The sequence below is a fragment of the Bombus impatiens genome, unplaced genomic scaffold (genome assembly GCF_000188095.3).
Source record: "Bombus impatiens unplaced genomic scaffold, BIMP_2.2 scf_0452, whole genome shotgun sequence".
NCBI classification, from domain to species: Eukaryota; Metazoa; Arthropoda; class Insecta; order Hymenoptera; family Apidae; genus Bombus; species Bombus impatiens.
Window position 1 is genome coordinate 647,894 of NT_176871.1, and position 27,280 is coordinate 675,173.

The 27,280-nt window shown below is 39.2% G+C and overlaps 2 protein-coding genes and 1 long non-coding RNA gene across 4 annotated transcripts; 2 read left to right on the forward strand and 1 right to left on the reverse strand.

Annotated features, from left to right (window-relative positions):
- The first annotated feature begins 714 nt into the window (after positions 1-714).
- LOC100743673 (neuronal acetylcholine receptor subunit alpha-10-like) lies at positions 715-16,659 on the forward strand. The gene is given in 10 exon segments (XM_003490542.3): positions 715-808; positions 811-975; positions 7,836-7,972; positions 9,372-9,526; positions 10,456-10,639; positions 13,256-13,472; positions 14,352-14,486; positions 15,323-15,501; positions 16,021-16,150; positions 16,225-16,659. Coding segments are annotated over 10 exon segments (1,644 nt in total). The 3' UTR covers positions 16,473-16,659.
- LOC100743795 (calmodulin-like protein 4) lies at positions 16,652-17,710 on the reverse strand. The gene is made up of 5 exons (XM_003490543.4): positions 17,553-17,710; positions 17,446-17,476; positions 17,247-17,378; positions 16,997-17,179; positions 16,652-16,921 (listed from the first exon to the last, which is right to left on the reverse strand). Exons 1-5 carry the CDS (start codon positions 17,553-17,555, stop codon positions 16,821-16,823), a joined length of 450 nt encoding a protein of 149 aa, XP_003490591.1. The 5' UTR covers positions 17,556-17,710; the 3' UTR covers positions 16,652-16,820.
- A 371-nt stretch (positions 17,711-18,081) lies between these two features.
- On the forward strand, positions 18,082-27,280 carry LOC112213054. Of its 2 annotated transcripts, XR_004461935.1 has the most exons (4): positions 18,082-18,286; positions 18,397-18,461; positions 18,591-19,236; positions 27,240-27,280. It is a non-coding gene; the product is annotated as an uncharacterized LOC112213054 (long non-coding RNA). The 2 variants fall into 2 exon arrangements; XR_004461934.1 differs by having other exon boundaries at positions 18,086-18,461.

The window sequence follows — 27,280 nt, forward strand, 5'->3', positions numbered from 1 at the left end:
TTCTCGTTTTAAATTGCCAGGTTCCAACAATATTCTTTCCTCAAACTGTCATCTATAGAATATCGAAGTAGAAAAGAAAGGTATTTTAATTTTCAATACTTTAATCCTACTGCGGTCCTCGAATTTTTATATCCCAATGTATCCATTTTTGCTTCAATCGTTATTCATTTTTGTCCTAATAAGTAAAAGGATTGTTTTAAGGAGAATTTTAACGTACAGTACTGAACAAAAGCGGGAAATAATTTCTTTATTCTATTCATCTAACATTGAATAATAATAAAACGTTTTATCGCTTCCTTCGATCTTGTTAATATCTAAACTAAATCAAAAAAGATGTGTTAGGGATGAAGTTTCACCCGTGATAGCATAAATCTGATTGTCTTGTAATAATATCTTGTAACAGTTAAAAAGTTTGTTAACTATAAAAATACGTGATTATCTTCAAAATTGCAAAGAACGCAGTAGGGTTTAATATAAAGTTGAAGGAAAATTTCATTTTATTCTAATTCTTGCAACAATATCACAGAACTAATCTCGAGCTTAAATTGGTCATAGATAACGAGGAAGAGAATGTCCGTGCAATTTGGAGCGACGAAAGCTCCGCTTAATTTCATCATAGCGGTTAATTGCGGTCTACTAATCGAACGAAATTTGTAATCGACGGAAGTGGAGCTGCTCTTTGGAGGATCGACCGCGAACGCATGAAACACCAGAATGGTTTCAACCTTGTACAAGCAGTCAGTTTGTTTAACATTCGTGTCTGCATTGTTTGAAACGCCTGCGCGAATTTCCTTGGGAATGGACGTGGCGGTGGTAGGGGTAGCGCGGGATTCAGGGTCGAAATTGCACGGTGGTTGAAAAGCATCGGACATCAGTCGAGGACAGGCGGTCTCGCGTTTAAGTGGTCTATCAATTCCATGTCGCCTTTGGTCCTGTTCTTTCATTACGGAGTTCTGGCCATCATTTTCGGGAACGGTAAGTCGTTCCTCTTTTCATCCTTTCTGTACATTCGGTTTTCACGCTTGTTTTCTTTTCAAATTTCACGAGAAATCAACCGAAATTTTACAAATATCTAACTAAAATTTCACCTAGATCTTATTCGTTTGTTGACTCAATCGAGTTTAAAAAACAAAAAAGAAAAAAAAGGAATTGCATTATTATGAATTAAACGTTCATGTGTCTTTGAGTATTTAATGTAGATGTCTCTTATTTTCGTCGAGTGTTTCTAGAAATTTTAAAGGAGACACAAAAGAATCGAGTTATTGTCGATCAAACGTTGATACAGCCTTTTCGAATGGCACTTTGTATAGATATCGTTTTTGCAGAACTTTTTTCAGAGTTGAACTTTTTCTTCTTAAGTTTCGAACATCTATGTTGCATACGATAAAAAAAAGATTCTTTTTATTACTTCTTTATAATCTTCCCACTTTTTTTCTCGATCAAATATGAAAATAGATTATCAGACAAGATTATCTTAGAGAGAACAAATAGATCCGAATGGAAAGTCCATAATCTCGTTTGCACACGAGATTCAATCTCGATGCGTAGTTAACGTCGAAAGGAAAACACCGATTAAGGACACCGGCCTTGTGATTAAGGCCAATTCCTTCTATCTGTACCGATAACCGAATTGCCTCCGCCTATAAGATTTCCCGAGTACAAATTTTCCAAGCGTCGATTGATTTAGAAACGAGTTCCTGCTTTCGAAAATTTTCCCGCTCGCCTCTAAACGGGGCTCGACAAAATGTTTATCGTCTCTCGAATTCGATTTCACCGGCCAATTTCCATCTTCTCGGCCGTGTCTTGCCTCGTCGTTCGGACTCGTTCGATCGCTCTGAAATTTTTTCTACCTCATCTTGTTGCGAATACACGGTATTCTATCTACGGAAAATAGACTCGAGTTCGTGAATATTTCATTGGATGCTCCAAACAGACAGCTGTGCCAAACTTTGGACACCGAAGCATTCCCTCGAAAAGTATTCTATTCGCTACGTAGATTTTTCTTTCGTGACGTAGGGAAACTTAGGGAAAATGTCGCAATGTCTCGCTATTCAATTCGAGATGTTTGTCTTGTTATCGCGTGGGACGAGCGAAGCGTTTTCTCGTTAGGATGCAAATAACAAATGGTCTCGTAACTTGCTGCGAGTTGCAGATATCTGGAGGAACGCTTCCGCTTCTTTTCACAAAAATAAACGATCTGGAGCTGCCCTACGTTCAACCACCGAAGAATTCTAAGGCCAATGGTGTCGTTTGGTACCACAAGTGCCTCTGGTATAGATATAGCTTATGTAGGTGTCACGAGTCGTTCGTCGTTGTCTGATAGCGAACGATATACTCGAGGTATTCTTGATATTATGGCGGTAAACCAAAGCATCGGATTAAGGCACATCGTCGAAAGGGCGAATGCAAAACTCCGTGTACGATGCAAATGTGTTGGCGGGCCAACATAACTTTTATGTGTGAAACCACGGTCGGAATAAATCTGCGATTTGCATACGTGTAGCCACGAGGCGAAGACGACCCATTAAACGCACAAAGAGGTGTAAGAACGGGGCAGCACTCGTTGAAACCGCTGCCGAGTTTGCCTTTGGACGTTCCAGAGCAAGCTTAGCTAAGTTGCCAGACAATCTTTAAGCGTTCGGTTAAAGCTAAGCCGAACTTCGTTATCAAAAGTTAGCGTTAGCCATCCGTGTAAACACTTGCAACCGTTGCGCCTCCGCCGTTGCTAATTCCTAATCGGAACATCGAGATTTGCATATCGCCACCCCTCCGGAAATCCGACTCCTTCGTAACGTTCCCACCAAGCAGATCGATCTGTTTGTTTACCACGCTATCTCTATTAGTTGCGACCGAAAGTGGAATCGAAACGACCAGAAGTACGTATCAAGGATCAAGGTAATTGCTCGCTAACGACTCCGCGGTAAGTTTGCACTTTCCGATTTTACTTCCTTAGGAGAAGTTAGCATGAATTTTTGATAACGCGAGAGCTGAGAAAGTTTTGTCTTACGGAAAGGGAAATAAGATGGTCTCTACGGTGAGGCTGTTTCGAGTTTTCGTACGTACCTTGGGATATTTGTACGCGGCATACTTACTGGTTTGTTTACTTCTTTACAGGACAAATCCTTCGGTATAGAAAATCCTCCGGTATAAAAAGATATAACGGCGAAGACAGTGCTGTATACAAATATACGTATATGAAAGGTGAGACGATTAGGGACAGATAGAGATATATCGTGTAAGTACTGGGAGTGGAAAAAATAATGGAAACACCCCTTATATGATATATATATATACATAACATATAGGAGGTGTATCTTCGTCCAATCCCTGTATTAAGGCGCTTATGGGAATCATCGAATTACTTCAAGAATGATTTTACTTATAGATTACATAGATTATAAAGAATTCGTGCATGTATTCAATATTAGAATATTTATTACATGCACTTGCTCTTTACTTTTCTAGAAATATTTCAAATTGCACTGTCTAAGTTTCGATATTCGAAACGATCATAAATTTTAACTCTCCACTGATACAATCGTGCAATATCGTTTCCACTTACGGTACAAGAAAATAAAATATTTTTCCATCGAAATTTCCCTACGGTAAAAGCAAGGAAGAGGGAACACCGATAGAAATTATATTCGTTCGGGGCATATCGAAGGATCTTCGACGTCGTTGCTCGGATATTTTGTTAAAAGTGCGAAGGATTTTTCTCATTTTGTAGTCGTAGAGTCTTTCGAGGACTCTCGTCGCCCTCGTCTCGTTCGTACGAAAGAATCGCGGCTCGCATGCTACGCGAGAATGAAGAGCGTTTCGCGCATTTTCCGGCATCGATCGTGTATCGATGCTCGATTCCGAGTTTTTCCACCGGCGTATCCTGGATTGCACGGTAATTCGCGGACACTCGACGGTATCAAATTGAATCCTCGAGCGTCCGGCTTTATCGGGAAACCTTCTTTCAATATTCCCTTTGCTCTTCTTCTCTTCCTCTCTTCCCTCGTTTCGTATCACTGCTTTAAATACGAATACAAGCGTACTCCAGTCCCTTTATTTCTTATATAAACTTTTATTATTGGCACAAGTATCGTTACGATTCGATCAGCCTCTTAAACGCTCAGCAAACACGACGAGATCTATCCAAGATATATGTAAGGTATCAATTACAACGTATATATTCTGAAACTATGCTATATTATCATGTTTTGTACCTCCTTCTCATTATACTTGCACAACACGTTTTGATCAATTTACTGAGCAAAGTGACTTACCTAATGTTAGCTAATATTTGGACACCATGGTGTCCAAGTATATAGCGTTACCGAATGAACTGTATTTTAATATATTAAAATACGTATTCTATGGTTAATAGAAACGTAAACTTTATTTATTTAATCAACTTAGTTTTGTGTTTGACAAGCACAGATGAAGTAATTGCGAAGTTTGACATGCGAAACTATTTGGATAATGAGTAAATTATATTAATTTTGTGTAAAATATATACATATATGTAATGTAGGATGTATGATACGTATAAACAGAATATATAATAAATATATATATTTATATATGAAATATATTTCATATATGTTGCATACGTATAATGTAACTTACTCGTTATGCAAATAGCGATGTTCAATTTCGCTAAAACCCTTTATCCACTAACACTAACCTTAGCAGGCCCGGTTAAATGACCGGTTCCAAAATTTAATTTGAAATCGTGCATTTATTGTTATTTCTTTTGTTCGTCTAACTTTATGTAAATTTTTATATCAACCAAAAAGTGAGAAATTGATTAATCAGATAACGCGAGAATTTGCATAAAGTTAAATGAACAAAATAAATAACAATATACGTACAGCTTCAAATTAAATTTTGAAACTGGGCCTGGTAAGTATAGTGTTCAATAAATAAACTTTGCGTTTTCTGGTATCCCTCCAATGCCATATTGCTCGGATATTAACGCAGGTCGCTGTATTGTGCTGAAACGCACTTGAGCTGATATATATAAAAATAAAAAAGAAATTTTTAAATTAAAGGCGCACAAATGAATCGAGTAGAATGGAGCAAAAATCATCAAAGTGCGTCAAACAGAAATTTTTTAGTGAATTACCAGATTGAAATCGAAATATATTGTAGGGTATGTAGAAGGAAAAAAGAGTGCTCGGTTCGCACAGCAAGTCGAATTTTCCGGGCTTGGAAAAATTCGCGCGCTGATTGTTCCGAATGCGCGGATTTACCACCGCACCGTCGGAGACCAACGTGATGCTGAATAGAATTTTCGTTGTAAAGGAAAAAGCGGATTCTCGCGAGCCTTTTTCCCCCTTCTTCCTAAATGTCGTCTTTAAATGTTGAAAAGCGTGTTCGAGAGCACTCGATGTTCTTCCGCGACACGACGCTTCGATACGCTCAATTTCTCTTGGAAATTACGGATATTCGCAAAATGTGTAAAAAACGAAGGCTGTCTATCTTGCACAACCCAATTAAATATTACTAATGAGAGTTAGCCGTATCGGGAAACCTTATAATTAGATTGCGGATTTTCATGGATTTATATACGTGGGAAATTAAAAAGGTACAGAAATATTACCATATTTTAATTATAATTATATTTATAATTGCAATTGCTGCACTATTATTAAATATGCTATACAATATATATAGAATATATATAATACGCAAGAATATAATAGAAATGCGAAGTATACAAAGTACTTGTTAGAATATTTTATGGAACAAACGAAATTTCTGTTTTTTAGGTTTCGTCTCTTCGATCGGGATCGTGAAAATAGAAATCTTCAGAAAAATCCGCGGTCTATTTACAACGCTAACAAGTTTGACAATGGAACAAGCGAAATATTACAAGAAAATGTCTATTGCCAAGCAAATTCTAAATTATATGATTATCCAATTACTATAAAAACTATAATATCGTAAAAAATCTACGTAATCTATAACTTGTAACTTATCAGTTTAATAATGCTATTAGTTGGTGAATTAGTTGTGCAAGATTCATGCCAGGAGTGTAAAAAGAACCAGGGAGTTCGTAAAATAAACACGGACAAAGGTCATTTTCGTTACGCGCGCTTCAATTATAGCGCAGGCAAAACTTGGCCACGTTAAAATTAGATCCCTTTACTTTTCACTCGATCAGCTCCGTAATGAACTTGTGTCTTTTAATGAGCTAATAAGATGTACGAGTCAAGAGGCAAAGAAATCCATAGGAAGAACTATCGAAGAGAGATTTTTCTAACGAACGGATTTTTTGGCAAATACAATGGTCTGTTGAAAACGATGGTAAGGTGGACTGTTAAATGATTCTGGAAAGAGAAACGCCTCCACATCGCGGGGAGGCTATACCGCGATATGTGACGTCCATTTAACGATCGGAAATAAGAGGGTTGGGGAGGAAATTCCCTGAACCGTGTGTTACTCGCGTGACCTTACACCTCTCAAAGACTCGGACAGCTACTCTTGTCCAAGAGTTCTCCATTGGAATTGAGAATTTGCGGAGACAGCGAAACGTTAAAGCGCAAACTTTTTAATGTTACGCGGAAGGAAGAGGATACTGTAGTTTTAACCTGTTAACCAGCTCATTTGTTTAAAAATTTTGCTCTTCCTTTTCTTCTTTCGTTAAAGTAGAGAAGTTCATTAAAAGATCGAGTTCTTTCATAATGGGTGATAAAGCTACAAAATCTTTTTAAGTCCCGGCTAACGTTATGACGTTATGATGATATTTTTTAATTATTCAAAAAATGAGAGAATCTAATTTCAAGACCAAAAAGAAGAAAAGAAAAGAGAATTTTGTCTGTGGGACGACGATGTATTTGGAATTTTTTCATTTTCTGTAGGAGGCACGAAACATGACTCGTTACCTTTTTCTCCTCCATGTTCTTCAAACATAAATACGATGTAATTTATTTGTAGCAAAATTAATAGTGCGACTCATTGAAGAATAGCAGATCTATAAATAAAAAGATTGGTTATATCCATGAGATTAGGAACTCGAGTGACGAATTAACTCGTCTTTCTCGGATTTAGCAAATCTTTGGAAGACCGTAGAAGATCTGCAGGATTATATTCCTCGTTAATTAAACTGACGACTATTAGCGAATTCTGTTTGGTTAGTATACTATTGTCTTCGGCGAGACATCTCTTATCTAATTGAGTTGCGAAGGCAACGCCTACTGAGCTTCGAGAAAAGATGAAATGAACCGTAGATTAGCTACCTTGGCTGATCTACGAGAAGGCTTCCCGCGTTTCAAGACACAATGGCCACTTTGATGAAACGAACGCTTCCACCTACGGATGGGAAACGCTATAATGGACATCCTTGATGTAAAGAAAGGAATTCGATTCGTGATTAGAGAAGAGATAGAGTTTGTGAAATGATACTCGCTATCAACTCTAATTATATTATAAACTGTTCGTCCGAAGACAAAATCGGCTAAACGTTTCCCTATCTTTCGATCGTTCGACAAGGTTTAATTTACAATAAAATTTAACAATTCAATTTCCGATTTACAGTGAAATTACAATTTGTTCTTTCATCGATAATCTGTTAATTATATTTGCCTGAAATAAGACGAAGAGCGAAACTGGGATCAAAGAATTTTATTTGAAGTATATTTTATAACGACTGGTTCCAAATATTTAGGAATGGCGGTAGCGTGCATTAAACCAGAAAGAAACAAGAGTAACGAAAACGAATTCGTAGAAAATCTATGCCGACAAAGAAAATCCATTACTGCGAGGACGGTGTGATGTATATTACGATATACGAAATTTAATTCCCATGAATATTGGACAGATTCCGTACATGCTTGGTTTTACAGGTTTTGGGGATGAACACGAATACAGACTGACGAAGTATTTGCTCGATGGATACGACGCCGGTGTACGACCAGCTAAAAATTTCTCCCAACCCCTGTCGGTTGTCTTTGGCCTTTCTCTTCATCACATAATCGACGTGGTGAGTACCAAGCACCGATCTAACACGCTGAAGAGATTTTCTTGAAACATTAACACGTTAACACGGATCCCAAGTCGAGGGCTGTTCAGTGTGATAAAAAAAAAATTTTTTTTTTTGTTGATACGTTGAGCGACCAGATCATCGTCTGGAGTCATCCGCACTGAGCGCCTGAATAAAACTATTTTCGATCGAAAGATTGCTATATTAAAAAATTGAGAATCGCAGCAGGGTTAGAAGCGTGATTAATCGTCGTCATTAATGTGACTTTTGCACAGTACCATATTTATTCTGGACGATAAATTTCGAGAACTCGATATAAAAGTGATTTTTCAAACGATACGCTGTTCTACGAGCTTTCTCTTCGAGGCAGTCAATTTTTCCAATTTCTCAAGAAATTCAATGTTCTCGCGCTTAGCGAGAATTTTCGGCCGCGACATCTCGAGCATGCTAAACGCGAAGAAAATTCGTACTCTGGTTTTGATGGCGGCGGAAATATTATGCAGTCGCGTGAAAACCGAGATAATCTGGAAATCGTAAAAACGTGTACAAAGCGGACAATTGCCAAGCGATTCGTGCATGGACGTTGCTTGTTCCTTCGACATGTTGAAAAATGGGAAATTCAGGTCGGGCTGAAACCCGTATTAACTTCGACTTCGGCAGGAGTATCGGCATTCCGGCGGTGCGCGGCCATTTAGACCGGGAAATACAGTGACTCGCACAAATTGATCAAATATTTCGAATATTCAAATCAATAACGAGGCGCAGCGACCTTTTCCTTTAATCTGCGCCAGATAGCGGAAATCCATGAAAAATCGTACAAAAATCATATATCGTATTTGTTTCTACGATTAATTAAAATAAAAAAGAAAAAAAGAATTGATGGCCATTTATCAGTTACTTTTCAGCAGATCGAAGAGTTTCTCGATAGAAATTTATTCGTCATGGCACAAAAGAGATTTTACTTCATCGTTAATTTTAGATGAGACCAATCTCAACTTCTTTGTTATCATTGCAAAAATATTCAGATATTGAAACGACGTTTGGTTATGAGTCTTTGTACGAATTTATAATCATTATCATGCATATATTTCTTTCCGTATTCGTAATGACGATGCTGCGGACTTCGAATTCGAGGAAGAAGCTTGGAAATCTCGTGGGAGATAGTCAAGGCTGGGCAGTCGGAAATACCCAAGACAAATTACTCGAAGAACGCGCCAGAGCTGGATGGAAACTTTCAAAGATTTGTCTCTCTTACATCTAGCGAGAGACATCTTTCACCCGTCGTATCTTTTTGACTAGTTAGCAACAGATTCTTTCTTTCCTCATATGACGACGAATTTTACTTTTGCATCGTTACATGGTTATCTTTTTTATTTTCTTTCGGTGATTTTTGTCACAGGACGAGAAGAACCAGATACTGACGACCAACTGTTGGTTGACACAAACCTGGACGGACCATCACCTGAAATGGAACGCCTCGGAATTCGCTGGAATTCAAGTGATCCGCGTTCCTTACAACCGTGTCTGGAGACCGGACACGATTCTGTACAACAAGTAAGCGATTTCTCTCGCAGAATGTCATGTAAGATACAGTTCATTTTTGCAATAGTTACGATGGTACTAGATTTAAGAAAATTATGAATGTCGGAATCTCGGTGGCAGACGAACACGTGTACCATACACAGTTACCTACAAAAATATTTCTACATCGCTGCTAAGAATTTGTTTAATATTTTTCTTCTCGTTATTTATTCTTTCACGTAGATCGTACGATTTTGAGTTGCATCGTAGAATCGAAGTTCGAAGAAATTCTAAGCATCTACAACACTATGACAAAGTCTAATCTTCTTTTGTATCATGAAAATATCTTTTTGAGTCTTTGATTCGTATAACGAGCTTCTAGAAAGTATCCATCGTTTTAATACGCGCTTTGTATCTTAAAGAGATATGGAAGCATCACAATTAATGTATATGTTGCTTTATGTACGTTTCTCATTGATGTTGCATTCACGTAATTTCTATATCTTGTATCGTTGCTTGGTACTCTTGCGTTTGTTTCTTCCCTTTTCCACTAAATCACGTTTTTCTATCGTTATCCTTCTCTGCTTTAAATTTCGTACTAGAGATGAGTATCCTTAAAAGGTCAATAGACCTGTTAAATTAAATTATTTGATTTATTGGATTAAAATTAAATGAACTTTTGCCATTGACTGCATTTATTTAACCGTAAACCGTTGTCATATATAGGAACAAAGAAAGAGAAATAGGAAGAATCAATGACTTGCTATTATATGAGCTCTAGTTACATCAATATTGTTTATCTCGCAATAAGTTTGAATAAATGGGCTCCTACCGGTACAATTTTCTCTGGCCAGTCAAGCGTTATATTACAAAATAGAAGTTTTGGTATTGATTGGCAGCAGCAGGGGCGCGCTGATTTCTTCCATCCGTCACTAGCCTATATCCTTTGGTTTTGTTTATAGCGCCGATCCACAATACAGCTCGGCAGTCATCAATACGAACGTGATAGTCAGCTACACAGGGCAAGTGGTGTGGTTGAGCCATGGAATATTTCGCAGCAGCTGCGACATCAACGTAGAGTTCTTCCCTTTCGACGAGCAACGATGCGTCCTGAAATGGGCCTCCTGGACGTACGATGGATACCAAGTAAGATCAAGTCTCTATAGCTCCTTTCGTTTATTTCTTCATCCACCTGGAAATCCCTCTGCTTCTGTGTTACTTCATAATATTAAACTTTTACCTTTCACGGAAGCTTGAAAGAAACGAAGGAATTGCAGGCGATGGTTGGCCAAAAATTAGAGACGACGATATTGAAGGCATCGGGCAATCTCGACGCCGCGAATTCAGCCGATAGAAGGCAGAATGCAGTTTTCCACGCAATTAGCTCGAGCAAAAGCTGACACCCACGAGCAACCAACACGTTCGTCCTCGTATATTTTATTCAAATCTTCATCGATTCTAAAATTACCCTACTGTGTTCTCCACACTTTTTCCTTACTTTGTACAGATTCTTCTTTTTTCTTTTAGCGGGAACGAAACACGTGTCACGGGCAGGCTTCTACATTTTTTCATCATTTTCGAACGTTCTCTGATCGAGATTCTTTCTTTTTGTACACGTTTATTCGTGTACATTGTATCCAAGTCTTGTCTTAACGAGGATGAAACACTTGTCACTGGTGTGGTAGTAAATTTTTCATTGCTTCGCACTTTTTCGCAATTGAAGACTCTTCTTCCTTAAAACACTTGGATATGTAAATTCACGCGTAAAATGTGTATACCTGGTGGAGCATTTAAGAAATACCGGTCAGGGATTTAATCCGACAACGTGTGCGCTCTGCATCGGCCAGATTCTCCACTGTATTGCCCTCAATTTCACGCAGTTCCTCTCTTGGGACGGTATGCAGATGAGAAAGTGATATATCGTCCGGAGGACCATCCGTTGGACGATAAAAATATCCACGCTGTGTTAGAGAGGTGGCGCAGGCAATCAGTTTGACCGAAACCTTGACACTTGACATTGATGTCCAACATCTCTGTTCTAAAAATCTTTCGTGATTATCAATCTGAGGGAACCGCGTTTCAGGTTTTCCTCTTTAAAAAAAAGTATCAGATTTAATTTTCCGTGTCATCTGATCCCTTTTCCCTTTATACGTGTCTCGCCCTAAAGATCTGAATATTTTGTGGCTTCCTACCGGATTAAAAGCTCAACGTAACTGCAAAGGCGTTAATCGAGCTTGCATATAGACGAGCTACTGCTGAAAAGTAAGAGGAAGGAAGGAAGGAAGGAAGGGATTGAAAAAGAAGGTAAAGAAGGAAGTAAAGGGGAAGAACGAAGAGAAGGGTAGGGAACGAATGAGAGATAAGGATAAGATGGGATTAAAAGAGAAAGAAATTGAAAGAAAAAGGAGGAAAAGGGAGGAACGAAAGAGGGTGGAAAGAAAAGAATAGAAGGAAGAGGACGAAGACATAAGGGGCAAGAAGGTGAACGGAAGAAGAAGAAGAAAGCAAGGAAGAGACGCGAAGAGAGAAGAATAAAATGACGAAGAGAAGAAAATAAATGAGAATGGATAGACCTATATTCTTCGAACATTTTTTTGGTTTATTTGTAGGAAAATGGTGGAACAAAGGCAACGTTAGGAAATTTGACAGATTTCCCAACACGATCAGAATAGGTTCGATCTTTTGAAAAGTTCAGAGGCGCTTAACAGCGACAAATCGAAAATGCCGGTTCGGGATGTCGCAAAAATGGCTCGGGCAAATCGAACAGCTTAATCCCAAATGCGAGAAGAATTCAATGCGAGCCGTTTCTCCGTATCGGCGAACCTCGACGCCCGAACTCATCCTTTCACAGAGTTTTCCCATTTCCTATCCGCCCCCTCACCCCCGTCATTGAATACATTTTGCGTGTCGCTACGTTTTTGCAATCTAAAACGCTGGAAATACGTTCCTTCTTAGGCCTTTTCCCCATTATCCGGAGAAAACCATTTAAATTGGTCATCAACCTGTTAACTGGAACGTCTCCTAATCGAAAACTATTATCCTGTAACGACACACTCGTTATATCATTATGCGATAATGCCAATGATAATATCGAAACTGTTGTTGCGAATTTTTACCCGTGACAGTCTTTAAACGGTTAAGAGTTAACGAAGACATCGGTTTTTGTTAAGTCGGTATAATTCTTACTTTTAACATGTTGTTAAAACGTTAATGACTCGTGTTAATATAACGTTTGTTGCTTGACCAAGTCATACTGACAAGAATATACTGACAATGTTCGGCTGTTTAACCCTCAAACACCTCGTACAATTTCTCTTTTTATCCGCAGAAGCACAGTGAACAGGAATAAAGGGAAAGGTACAAAAAATTTGATCCGTTCGCTTTGAAATTTCTCTTTTGCAAATATATAGTTCCACTTCGCAATAGAACCATCCCCATCGCGTCGAATATAATTTCACCGCGTCGCGTCGGTTCGTTTTTGCCTTATCCAGCATCTGTCTACCGATTGTCCGCTCGAAATATACTGACACGTAATCGCAGAAGCTCCGTTCTGTTCCGTTGGATTTAATTCGAGTTGACGCTTTAACGCTTCTAATCTAGCTTCTAGGATCTATTCCCACCCTCGAGGGAGATAATTGTTCGTTGCCAAGATGCCAAGAGTAAAATACAGTTTCTTGCGCTTGTGCATGGTGTGTGCACTTGGATCGTGTTGTTGTTGTTGTTGTTATTGGAGAACTAAAACGTAGAATGTTGTTTATGCAGCTGGAGCTGGAGAGGCAAAGCGAAGAGGGAGACGTGAGCAATTACCAAGCAAACGGTGAATTCGACCTGCTTGAGTTCTCCGCGAGAAAAAACACCGAATACTACTCCTGCTGCCTGGAACCGTATCCAGATATTACTTACGAGATACGACTGCGACGACGACCCACGTTTTACGTCTTCAACTTGATCCTTCCGTGCATACTCATCAACAGTGTCGGTGAGCATCCTTCATCCGCTTTATGTTTCACGTTTCATCCTACAATTATTAAGATTAATTAACACTGCAACCGTCGAAATCATTACAATCCTCTTTTTCTTGCGACTACACGGCAAGAACGCGTGTAAAATTTACTATTGGATGTTTAAAGGAAAAAAAATTGGCACCCGCATCTGCAGCTATGTGGAGTATCGTTCGTAAGATCGAATGAGTTTATCGAGAAGTTCATTTTGGTTGGCTAATTGGAAACGTCTGCTTGATATATCGTATAATATAATTATTAATATATTGTATTATATGATATAGAGGATTTTGAAAATTCATTAGCACTGTAACGAGACGCGACTGTGTTTTAATTGTTTACAGGTATGTAATAAAAACTGATTGTTCTAGTGACAATCTCTTTGAGAGGATGAGAGTAATTTGCAATATCACGACGATACATATTATTCAGGCAGAATGCAGCACCTATCCGTAAGAGGGTCAAGCGTCCTTATCGAATCTGGAGAGGAAATTTCATTAAAACGCTCGAATCGTAAAGCCACCGTACGATAGGTTGACGCTCCAAGTCAGAATTTTTTTAATCTATGGAAAAATTATTCTTCCCCATGGCAAAGGTATTTGAATCTTTGTAAGGAAACGAACACGATTACAGCCGGTTAACAATGGATCTCGAGTCGTCCACTACTCGATGGGAGAAATTTATGCGGGACTTTTCCTCGACCCTCTTTTTTTTATTTCCTCCCTTGACAATGGTGGAAAAAGTTTGGCGCTCGTAGTGATCTTAAGAATGGCCTGCCTCTGTTCGATATTCTATGACGAAAAATACCACTGGCGGAGCTCGAACTTCTTTTTTAATTCCGTTTTCCGCTTGTCCAGCCCTGTTGGTATTCTACGTGCCGTCTGAATCGGGGGAAAAGGTCACCCTCGGGATTTCGGCGCTTCTCTCCATGACAGTCTTCCTAATGACTATTCGCGAGACACTGCCGCCCACGGAGAAAACACCGTTGATAAGTGAGTGCCTTTAAAGAACGATAATTATCTTGGGGTAAATGGAAACGAAGCTGTTGAGCATAGATCGTTTAACCCTGCTGATGATCCTTTCGATCATTTTCGAGCCAATTGTATTTTTCTATCGTTAAAATATAGTATAAAATATCTTCAGCCTAAACAAAATATGTAAAAATCCTATTGGTATGCGTGATTCCACGCTTTAATATTATGTCGAACATCATCTTGAAATATTACAAATATTTTTTGTTTGCTAATACAAAAGGCGATAATGAAAGAAAATTGAAATATAAAAATTCGAGGATCGAAGCAGCGTTAAATTTGTCTTGAGCAAATGTATTTGAAATGAAAATAAAAAATTACTATTTGAAATAACGGATACACGTATGTGTTTAATAACGACGATACCAAAGGCTGACATTCTTGTGATTTGATTTGACATTATTTTTCTAAATGTCATGGAAAAAGTAACTTTCAATCTTCATATTTTCGTCCTGCTTGATATTCAGCCTGTCTCCATAGGATTTGCGTAAACATTGAACAATGATCGCTAATGGTATCAACATTGTCAGTGTAACCGAGTTTGATTGGAAACTCCCAGGCGTCCTCTTTGAAAGTCCTATGGTGCCAGTGCGAAACGCAATAGAATCGCGTTTACCCTGTTGCAAAAGCATAGTATGAAAGAGTCGGCTATGTACAACGCGTAACTCCGTAATTGCAAGCTTGTTAGACAATTAATTTATACAGAAACACGTGACGCTCTATGGAGCGACAACTAGTTTAGTTTAATGGTTAATTTATTATATTCGCCTAGTCATTAATTATATTATCATGTTCAGGTCTTTATTACGGAGTCAGCATATGCCTGGTATCCTTCGCTTCGGGATTAGCGGTAGTTACATTGAATCTTCATCATCGTGGCGTTCAAGGTACCAGAGTGCCTGGTATCGTTCGCTCGTTGGTCTTGGACAAGCTCGCCAGGATAGTGTTTCTTAATTTCCAGGAGGAAAAGAGATCGGTAAGATGTACTCGTAGTGAAAATACTTAGATATTGCTTTTCTTCGACGTTTTCGTCAACGATATAGCAGAACTTGGTTTATCTGAGTCAGGATTGGGCACGCTAAATAAAATAATAAATAAATTTATGTGGAGGTGATGTTATTTGCTAAACAATTTTAACAAAATTCTAAAAACCTATTTGAGCAATAAATTATTTCTAAATAATTTGCTCGCCAAATATTTTATTAATACAATACAACGTACAGGATAACAGAGAGAAGAAAATTATATTTGGCTGAGAAATCACGCGTATTATGTAATACCGATTTTTTCATATTTTCTTTAAATTTCACAAATCTTCTGACGATGGAAGAATACGATTCGGTTAAAAATGGCTCAAAGGATACAGTGTATATGTACAGGAAAAATCACAATTAGTAGGAAGAATCAAAAAACCCCTACTATATGAACTTTATGTAGTTGATCTTCATCCTTCGATGGATTCAGATAAAATTCTCCTGTACACAATTTGCATCAGGACCCTGTCGAGCCTCCCAGAAGAAAAAACAATTGTCCATTGCACTGCAAACCGGAACTGGCCCAGTCGCAATCGTCGCCCAAGTTCGTAACCAGAAGAGAGGAAAGTAACAGCAGCAGTCCTAGTTTAGGTGAGTGTTATTTGTAAAGATATATCGAATTCTGTCAGTTTAATCTCTATAACTTAAAAAGAAATCTGATGCAGATCTTGGTAAAGAGAGCCTTGAAGCGCAATGGTTGCGTGTGCTGGGAAGAGTGCACGCGACGATCGACAGGAATGAGAAGCGTCTGGCGGAACAAGACCGTCGCGAACGAATGGAATTAGATTGGAAACAAGTCGCGTTAGTCAGTGATCGAGCGTTACTTTGCGTTTTCTTCTTGACAACGGTCGTCAGCACCACCGTTATCCTCTGTGGCTCTCCACCAGCCACGAATATCGCCAAAGAGGGATAGATTCGAGAAGGACGCTGATAGGAAAATTGTATTAACCGGGCAGCGGATTCGACTAACTTTGTTTCGAATAAGATCGATGGATTAAGTATTAAGCACTGGTAATTATAAGCAATCTTAAGGCTAAGATGTATAATGTTCGTCTATCGGAGATAAACTGCTGTGAAAATAAATTCTTTTTGTTTTATGATAATATTCTTTTATTAATTTAAAAAATGTACTGTATAACAAAATTACATAAATATCAAATATTCGAATATGTTCAAATATCAAAAGAGATCTTTCAAGAATGTAAAAGATATTAGTGATAATGATAATAATAACAATACTAAAGATATTAATAAAAAGATATTAATAATAATCAGGTACAGGTGCACAGGCTATTTTTACAAAGTCTTCGTATTTGACTTGCCCATTTGGAGATACGTTTGCTTCCCTAAAAATTTGCTCCACTGAAAGTTAGAGATAAATGAAGTAATTAAGAACACTTGTTGGAATCAATATCTAGAGTAAGTAAGAAAACCAACCTTCTTTGTTACTTAATTGCTCACCCCAATGAAGCAACATGTGTGCTAATTGTCTAGCAGGTATAGTACCAGTCCTAAATTTGTCTGCAGCTTGAAAAGCATCTATCACCTCCTTCGGCAGATCCTCAGCTCTTGTTTGTAAATGCATGACTTCCAAAAAATCAGCAAAAGACATCCTCCCTCCTGTGGTTAAAAATTTGTGAGTTTAAAACCATTTATAATATTATAAATCATTCCACCTTATTTGTACCTTTATCCTTTAAATATTTATTTAATTCTGCGATAGTGGGACTTAATCCTAGTGATCTCATAATGATTGTAAGTTCATCTAGAGTACGTATTTGACCATTCCTTGCAAATAGATAAAAGCATTCCCTAAATTCTGTAAAAAAGAATTTATAACTCTGTAAACAGCAATCTTAACCAATTTAAAGAATTTACCACTGTACCATCTATATCTTCTTCTCGAAAATAACGAGCCTAGAAACCAAAACATCCGATTAAAAACATGATTATAAAGTTAACATTTAGACAACTCTATAGTAAATAACATTACCATAGTGCAAAATATTATACAGGACACTTGACAAAATAGTGTAACTTTACTTTATTCTTCGTTTATGTGTCAAATAACGTTATCTAAGGTAAGACTAGGTTATTTGACAAATAATCACATAACCTTACTCTTTTATTGTACAGAGGCGACACCGTCGTGTGCAACGTGCACTAATCACAATCAGTCACCACTTGCGATCGATCGATCTTCATTTAAATTTCATCTTTTAGAGATAGAAATTTCATCTGTTTTTGATATAAGTACTCTCTAAATATTGATAATAATTGAGATAACAATTTTTATTCACGTAATCCTTTTACTAATGTAATAAATTTACCAAAGTATTTATAAACAATTTATAATCACAAATCAGAATTTTAATTTCAAATTGAATAAATGTACGCGCCTCTCGTAGCTAGGATTTTGAGTTACATTCGAAACAGAGAACGATGGAAATTTGGGAGGATGAAAAGGACGAAAGTAGCTTGGTCTATCAATAGGGGTCATCCAGAGCGGCGTGGCCACTAGCAGGAAGGGAAAATGAACAAGATATAGTGGTCTGCGAGGCAAACGTCGCTTGGTTATAGCGGGGGTGGCTCGGTCGGGCGAATAGGGGTTAAGTAAGCCCGCTGCAGGGGTTTTCCCCTTACGTGCTGAATAACCCCACTTCAGCGGTATCACGTTCTCGTCTTCTTCCATTTACTGACACGTATGGTTGGCGCTAAACATCGTAGGTACGTGAACAAGAATTCCATGATACAGTAAATAGTTTTCATTCATATTTTTATGTGGTAAGATGACAAACATTTTTTTACAAATAAATTACTATTTCCTGATAAAACAGATTAAAGCAGACGATTACAGCCATGTTTAACAACTACCAAAGGAATCGTTTAAAATGAGAATAAAGTTAGTAGTGACAAGAATAAATGTAACAAAAATTGGTAAAAATATTATATCTATGTGTTACTTGTTTTCCATCAGTAATAACGATATAGGATGATGATCGTAAACCCTTCAATCGCCCTTTTATTTCAGAAACACTCCTTTCCTTTGACCGACGACTAAGGTCAAGTTACACGGAGGTGGGAGTCGAACCATGGTAGCCAGAGTGGGGTACCGATAGAGGGGTTGATGGTACAGCGTACCACTATTGGAAAGCGTTGGTCCGCGTCCAGCCATGGAAGGGATCTCTGAAAAAGAAAGAGATCGCAACATTAGGGGAATAAGAAAGGGTAGAGGAGAGTTCGTAAGGCAGAAGGAGAGAGGGCGCAGCACAGCTGGGTCGAACGCGATCATGGTAGGGGAAGTCGGTGTCCTCGGAGTCCTCGTTCACACGAGTCACGAGCGTTGCCGTCCGTCAGTACGGCGCGGAACGCGTTCCTGTTTGTCTCGTTGTGTGGAGTCGGTGTCGCGCGTGCCAGTTCTACAGCTTCTCTCCTTCTTTCTCTGTCAGACTACGCATTTCTTTGTTCATTATCGTCGATCAAGCAGAGAAAGAGAACGACGCGACTGCACGCTGCCGTGTAACACACGTGTGATATTGTGGGTAGTTGGTGTGGTGCGACAGGATGCGGTACAATGACCGTAAATGAGTAATCGACGTCCCTGCGAGAACCGGTTGGAAGGACGAGGATCACGGCGGAAAGGACGCCCGTGGCAGGACTTCAACCTCTGTGCATAGGTAGGTGTCAGATAGTATGCAAGAGCAGCGAGCACGCGCAATATTCTACGTGCGAGTCTCTCCTTTTCCATCCCTTTCGGCATCTTCCTTTCTTTTTCTCCCCCCATCTCTCGATCTATCTCTCCGTACCTCGGTTCGCGCGGTTAAGCACCGTAGCTTTTTTTTCGTCGTGCACGTCTGTCTACTCCTGCGTCGCTCATCGGTGTGTACGTTTGTGCATATATACATATATACATGCACAAATCGTAACCTGTCGAAGGGAACGCGAATCGTCGGTTCGGTGAACGATGCTACATTTCCCTCGCGATCACCGGAGTCAACGTAGTTACGCGACGTCTGATTTTATCATATAATCCGACGAAACTCGCGTTCCTAATAACCATCGAGAATACGTCGCACGCACATTCCCTCGTTGTTTTGTATACTAGTGTGTTTACGTCGGATTGTACGCGCACGATGGGAGATTTAAATGTCACGTAAAACGCGTCCCCAGCGCCACCAGGTCGTTTGACGGAAGTGGCTTCGCCGGATGCTGATTTTTCGAGGGAACACACGCGAATCAACGAACGTGCTCGACTTATAGGTTATATAGCTATATACGTTTTTATCATAGACACAATGCGCTCCATTTTTTTCCGATGCAATCGCGAAAGGGTTATGAACTTGTGAAACGAACGAAATACGAGTGGAGGAGAAAAAGGTTAAGGGAGGGATAGTCGAAGGAATCGTGATTATCTTTGCGAGAAATTACAAAAGTTATAGCCAGACTTTAATTGTCGTTTAATGGGAAAAGCGAGCGTTAAACGCAAGTACCGACGGTACCGGATATCGAGTTGGAGCATGTAACGAGCGTTGCATAAGGGCGCTTATCTACGTGAAAGTTATATTAAAAAATAACTCGGAGAGTCCGTTAGGAAGTCAGAACCATTGTTCACCGTACGATGCTCTTAAGAAACTTGCTCGGGGAATACAAAAGCATGCGTTAAGACTAATTAATGTTATCAGCCAACGAAGCTTCCCGCGAAATCGCCTAACTCCGTGTAATTGCAGACTATGTAGAGCCAATATCGTCTCATCGATATTACACAACAACTTGCCTCGTTTCGATTCAGTTAATTCGACACGCCGTTTAAACAACACACAATATTAAACATAACGGTTAATCCATCAACATCCACGCGTCGATCCTTGTTAAGCCACTAAAGGCCAACGTTGGTCAACATGACCTTTCGTTTGTAATTTCTTCTTTCAATCAATCTACGTTATTGAATTTTATTTTTTAATATCGCTGTTGTAAAAGAGTATTCGAAGTATTTGTTTAATACCTTTTTCGCTAGTACGTATTTTTCATCTGTACTCTATATACGCAATTTTACAAAATGCTATGATATTTCAATTTCTTTAAATTTCATAAAATTGTCAAATCCAGGTGGAAGAGACAACAACAAAAAAGCATTAAACGTCTGAAGCTTCCTTTAACAACGACAATTAAAAATCAGAATTCGGCAATGTAAACATAGAAGGAAGAGGCTACAAATGAAACGCGTAACATTAATAACTCAATGAGTAATTGTAAAGCATAAATTTTCATACTCTGAAATCCTTTTTTATTTGGTTTCATCTCCATCTATATTTTACAAATTTATGAAACTAGCAAATCCTCAAAGAAAACACGATATTCCTATCATTCCTAGAAATAGTAACAATACACTATTTCTATAATAAACTATATCAATTTCTAAATTGTAAAACATTCTCTTCTATCTTCACATCGTGTAGCGTCTATAAAATGTAAAATGCTTATTATTCGTAATACACTTCTGGTACGTTGACGAAGCTATTACTTTAGTTATAACTCCTAAGAATATTACGTTTACGTTATTGGTACTCATTACCTCATTGTATAATCCTTAATGAGTTAATTACAAACTACGAATCTTTGTATTTTAAAATCATCCCTTGCTCGTTCGCAGTTCCTCCATCGCTCCAACGATGCCCGACGCTAACTAACAATAGAAACTTGAAATTAATAATCCCGAAACTCCTCCGGCTTGTCTCCCATCGACGTAATTTCGCAGATGAACGTAACCATGGACTACGCTAATCGCCTTAAGCCGGGTATTAATAATCCTCGCACGTTCGCGACTCGCCTCCTCGATTTCATCAGGCCGTCACATCCGAAATTTTCTGAGTTTCGACCGGGTCTCGCGAAAGTTTTGGACTCTGGTGACCTCGGAGCGATCGCGAACCGTCTCTTGGTAATTTCTTTAAAGGAGTTACGCCTCCTCTCCGTGCCGATGTCCGCTGAGTTCCGCCAACGAACGCTTAGGACATTACGCAAAACGTGTTTTGTTGGTGTGCGTTACGAGGTAACGGTTCAGCGAGGCGTGCTCGATGGAAAATTGTCCGATGTTGGCCGACGTTGGGTTTTACGATCGGCGTTCGCGATTTTCGACGCCCGCACCAAGCTTTTTACGCGTTTTTAACCGCTTCAGACTGTTTTACGTTGGTTCACGCTCGCCTGAAACTACCATACACGCCATATACCATTGTTCGATATCTTCATCGGGTCTGGAATACCGGAAATGGACAGGAATTTCGGTTAATCCCTCGCTGATTTTAGTCACGGTTCGTGCGTTCCATTTTAGGCAGACCTTTCGAGGATAATTTAATTTTTCGTTTAATGTTTGTCGACCTATGTATGCGTCAGTCTTGGATCATTTAGCAAACGAAGATCATAGCAGAGATAGAAATAGATAAGTGATATTTCCGATCGTTTCATAAGAGATCAATTTTATATTTGATTTCATCTGTTACTAGACTGTGACTTTAATGCGAAGTTTGAAGATGCAAAAATGAACGGAATTATTATAATATACGATGGATAAAACGAATGTCTATTTGACTTTTACTTGTCTAATTGCGTGCAGAAAAACATAGATCGACATTAAATTCCGCTGTATTGCAATATTTATGAACACCGCGTAATCTCTGACTTGCGGTATAATTTTATTGGTAATGTCAGTTTAATTGTACAAGACGACGTTTTGTGCTCCAATATACATAGTCGGTAATATACAGAGTGGCACGGAAATAATATATCACGAAATCTTGAACGAATTTAAAACCATAAGGGTTACGATGAGAAGAATTTCGTGCATCGACGAGTTAATATTCCCAAATCCGGTGACATCATCGGTCCCGTTAGTCGGATTCGGCCCAAACGCAGAGATAGGGAATAGGCTTACGTTCCGACCTGGTTTTCCCGCGGATAAATCCGACGCGTTAATTTAAAAGTTCGCCCGGTAGAAATTTCATCTGGACGCTGGACGAGTGTTTCGAATAATGAGAAACGTTCCCTTGGTCGGTTTAATTCTGCTCCAAGAAAATTAACTGCGCTCTCCGGAAACACGGAGAAGAGTGGGACGAAGAGCAAAGAAAGAAAAAAGAAAATAAAAGAGAAGTGGACAAAAAAGTAGAAAGAACGCGAAGTATCCAGAAGAAAATCGCATTTACAATCAACTGCATTTGAAGGACTTAAAATCACTTTGAATTTGTATACATTTGAATTTCTTCGAATATAATTTAAAGCTACGAAACTGTTGAAAGTCTTGTAACTCTCGCGTGTCTTGAAGTCTTTGTATAGTCTTTGACAGTCTTTGTATTTTTCTTCGATTACGCATCGATGTTACTAACACGTGTTTCGAAAGAAAGACTAAGACCAGCGCGTCAGCATTAAACGATTATGGCATTCAATTCGGGATTGCAAAACTTTCAGGATATACGTATGTCGAAATTTTAAACGCTCAAAACTGAAAATTCCAAATTTTCACTCAAAGACCTTGGAAGACGTTTCGTTTTTAATAAATCTTCTCCATTCCGGCCAGATAGCGAACGTTAAATTGCATACAATTTATAGGAGAAATTTTAATGAATCAGCACTTCGTACAGATACCTCCTTCATCTTCATTTTTTCCAATTTTGAAACTAACGTAGTATCTAATCGTTCTAACACGTTTACGCGAAGGTGTATCAAAACTGCCAAAAATTCCAAGCTTCGATTCGCGTTCGAAGCGATTCGAATCTCCACAGTCTTGAAGATCTCCGAACCGCTCCAAAATCGGAATGCCCATTGCTAGATGCGGCTCTGTACGGTGAAACCGTAGCCGGTTTACCGCTACACCCGACACACATACTCGTTCCGCCCAATTGGAGCGCGTTGGTCGCATGTTCCCGCTAATAATGGCCAATTGATACGTTATCACGACCGGTTGCATACGAATACAGAGCCTGGTATTAAATATTTGGTGCGACGATAGGTGGAACGTTGGCGAGAAATCCGCGTGACTCTCGTCGTTTCATTGTTCCTTCTGGCAAAGTCGGTGTATCGCGGTTTCGCGTCATGGAAAGAGGACAAAGCCGTGGAACGTATCTACGTGGGACGATTATCATTCGCGGATCGTCGGCCGAGAACGACGCGTTCGTAGCGCAGAACCGAGCGGTACGCGCGAGACAATTTTGCAAATTGTCGCCAGGGAGACGCGGGTCGAATTCTCTCTCGCGACCATGTTCTCCAGTCGTATTCCCCACCATGCTCCTCTTCGCCATTTTCTCTCTGCACTTCTCGCTGCGCGTATCTCCACTTTTTCCTCGTTTTTCCTCCCACGCGAGAATTTGTTTCATCCAGCGGCCGCTGGAGAACGCCGATAAAGCGTGTTCTTTCAACGTGCAGTACACCTACATAGCGCGAAAAAAATGCGGATGTTTGCAAATATTACGAGAGATAGATTGCACGGTAGACTGGTCTGCTTGGTTACCTACGATCGTTGATTCGCGCACGTCGAAACGGAAAGCCGATTCGAGAGAGTTATACGGTTATCTAGTTTCTCCGTTCTATCTTTCCACGCGTCTCAGCCTAGTTGCGCCTTGAAGATTCAGGGAGTAGTAGAGTAACAACTTTTGCCTGCGAGGAAGATACGAGACAGAGAGAAAGGCTCGTGGGCGTTAGGTGAAACTGTGAAAATTCAAATCAAACTGTCTTTCTTTAGTTCTTTTTTTTTTTGGCGGTTACTAGGGACAGAATTTTGGGAAAATTAATGTTACCGTATATGAAGACTCCGATAACACGATCAGCAGACAGCGAATGCTTATGAATTTATAGAAAATTTAAGGATGCAAAAATTCGCAGAGTGCACGTGGCATGAAGAAGCGTATAAAATATCCAAAGCGAAGCATGCATTATGTATATAGACGAAGAAATCTGTACGTATGTTTCGCATTCTTAACGCTACAAGTACCAGGATAATTAAGACGATCAATTTTTTACATGTGAATTTCATAGATTTTGTGTATTTTTCATCCGAATAATTTCGTTTTATCAAATAAGAAGTACTAAATGAATAGAAGTTTATTTTTCTTGCATTCTATATTCTTCATACGTCTTTCATTTTTATTTATTCGATACAAATTTTATCAGTCGTCTGTAGTTCTGATGTCTATCATTTTGATATGAACTTCCGCCGTCCTAATAATTATACGTTTCTATTGTATCTTCGTCATATCATTTTAATAAAATAGTCATTCATAACACGCTATGATTAATTGTTCCAAGGTTAATAGAACGAAAAGAAAAAGCTTTGGCAAAAGTATGTACAAGGGAACGGTTGCAAATTGTTCGTTTGGTTACACGTTGTTGTATGTCATTCAATAGCCGTCGCGACACTGGAAACGTAGAAAAAAATGCAAAAATCAACACGTCGCACGTGAACGGGTGAACCATGACTGTGTCTGTACTCGGTTGGATATCGTTTTCCCATAGCTCGCCGTGATAACCGGTGGACAGAATCGGTTCTGCTGGTTGCTGGACGACTGCAAACGTCTCGCGTAACGTTAATACCTCGCACAGAGAGCTTTCGCAAATATCGTGCACCTTTTCCAATCGTCGAAAACATCTCGCTTTTTGACCGGACCGTCTGTGTCCATGGCAGAAGGATAGAGAGCTCCTTTGAGCAAATAACTACCCGATGTTCTTGTCGCTATGACTCGTTTGCTTTGCAGAAAAAGCTCTAGTACAATGCGACATGAAACTAGAAAAATGCATTACTCACGGAATATATAAAGCGTACTGTAATATGTTGCACTCGCTTTTGGAATCGATCGTACTTCCAAGTTATGAATTGCGATTATAATAATGAAAAACATGAAAAAAGTACATTTTTTGCAAACAGTAATTACGCGATTTAGTGGATTTCCCTAATTCCGAATATCCGATTACAGTTTCCATTCGGAAATTTCTGTTCCGAGCGTTACAATAAGAAATCAATCGAAAGCGTCCGAGAAACTAGTCTACTTTCCGTTATTTTATTAAGGAAGCGTCAACTTTTAAGACGTTTCCTTGTTTCGTAAAAATAGATCAAATCTTTACGATTTATATATGTACACTTACGATCAATTCATAAAGTGGGTCTCGCGTATAGCGGATACAGCAAGTATTTGCATATTTCTGTACTTGATATAGTATCACCAATACCAGTTACTTAAGTCCAAGTATTTTCACATGATCACGACAGTGTGGCGGTATGAAGATGAAATTCAGAACCTGATAAGAAAAAGCTTCGTTAGAAGATAAGGATATGTGCAAGTACGCTTTTCACCCGCTGTATGAAGCTACATTGAACTGGATAAATTGAAAAGTAGAGAGCCCTGGTAATGTCACAGACGCTACTCTTTAAATTGATCTTCATCAGTTCCTCATATTCTACCGAGAAATGGTTTTATAGAAATAATTTGTTTCTAGAGAATCGCTTATGTTACGAAACTGTTAAACTGTCAGAAACTCGACTGGATCGATAGGATTCATTTTTAAATTGCTGATATTGCTGGACGCTGTCTAAAGGGGATTTCTTTTTGAAAAGTATCGGTGAAAAAGACTTGATGATCGTCAAGTGAAGTATTCGTATTCATTGACTGGGTTTTTCTCGAAACTGATGGAGATACAAGATCTAAGAACGCTGTAGCGAACGAGCCTGGCGAACATTGACGATGATTTATCGCGCGAGTTGGCCATCGCGTCTTCCGACTTCCACTACACACGCGCTCTCCTCGAGGAAATTTTTCAGCAACAACTTCTTAAGGAGACGTTTAAAGAATCGCCTTCCTTATCCGCTTTTCACCGGTGTTTTCGCGTTCGGTCACGTCTTGCGTAAAACATGGTCGATTTCTATGGTCCCCTCGACGTTCCCTCGATTAGCGGTAGCTTGTAAAATCACTCGTCTATGACGTTTCATCGCTTAATCTATTTCAGTCCAAAGCGTCACTGAAATTGACTTTAACTCGGCAACTTGCAGTTCAATTTTATTAGGTCGACGATTTTCGACTGTGTCGCGCGGCGCGTTGGTGTGCCGTAAAAATTTTCGTTCCTCAACCTTCGCAGTCGAACGGTGACTGGATCTAAAATTCCGTTTCAAAATCGAATGGCACTATAAATATTTCCGAATATTTAATTTAACTGAAATATAACCGAAACTTGCTTCGACCAATTGCTATTCCCATTGGAAAAATACGCCGACCGCAAAGGGTTAGAGCATGCAATAACCCGATTATTTAATCGAAGATACCAACGTTGTTCCCCTTAGATTGTCAAACAAAATGAGTAATAACAGTGCAGTGTGAATGACCTGTCTCGGATCAAACGCAATATATCTTCCGGTACGTCGTAGAATTCTAGTAACTAGATGAAAAAGGTTGGAAATGGCTGTATCCGACGAAGACCCACGCGTCACAGTCTTTCGATCCATACGCACATGATCCATCGTATAAAGATTCCGAACAAAGGTATGGAGGATCATCCTATTCTCTGTCCTTTGAACCAATGACGTAACCGTGACAGAAAAATCTGAACAACGCGAGATCCGCGAAGGATCAAACGTCGACTGGCAAAGCCTGTTCGAAAAATTAATCCCGTTCCCTGGCTGAATCATTTTCTTTTTTTCTTTCTTTTTCAGGGGTAGGATCGATCGGCCGTGAGGACGAAGAAGAGCTGCCG

Bases quoted from the DNA above. Each gene is read 5' to 3' on its own strand.
- LOC100743795 (XM_003490543.4), bottom strand. The intron at 17,379-17,445 runs GTACAGTGGTAA...TCTTTTTTACAG, and splicing joins TCGAGAAGAAGATATAGATG to AATTTAGGGAATGCTTTTAT. The intron at 17,180-17,246 runs GTACAAATAAGG...TTTTAACCACAG, and splicing joins TAAATATTTAAAGGATAAAG to GAGGGAGGATGTCTTTTGCT.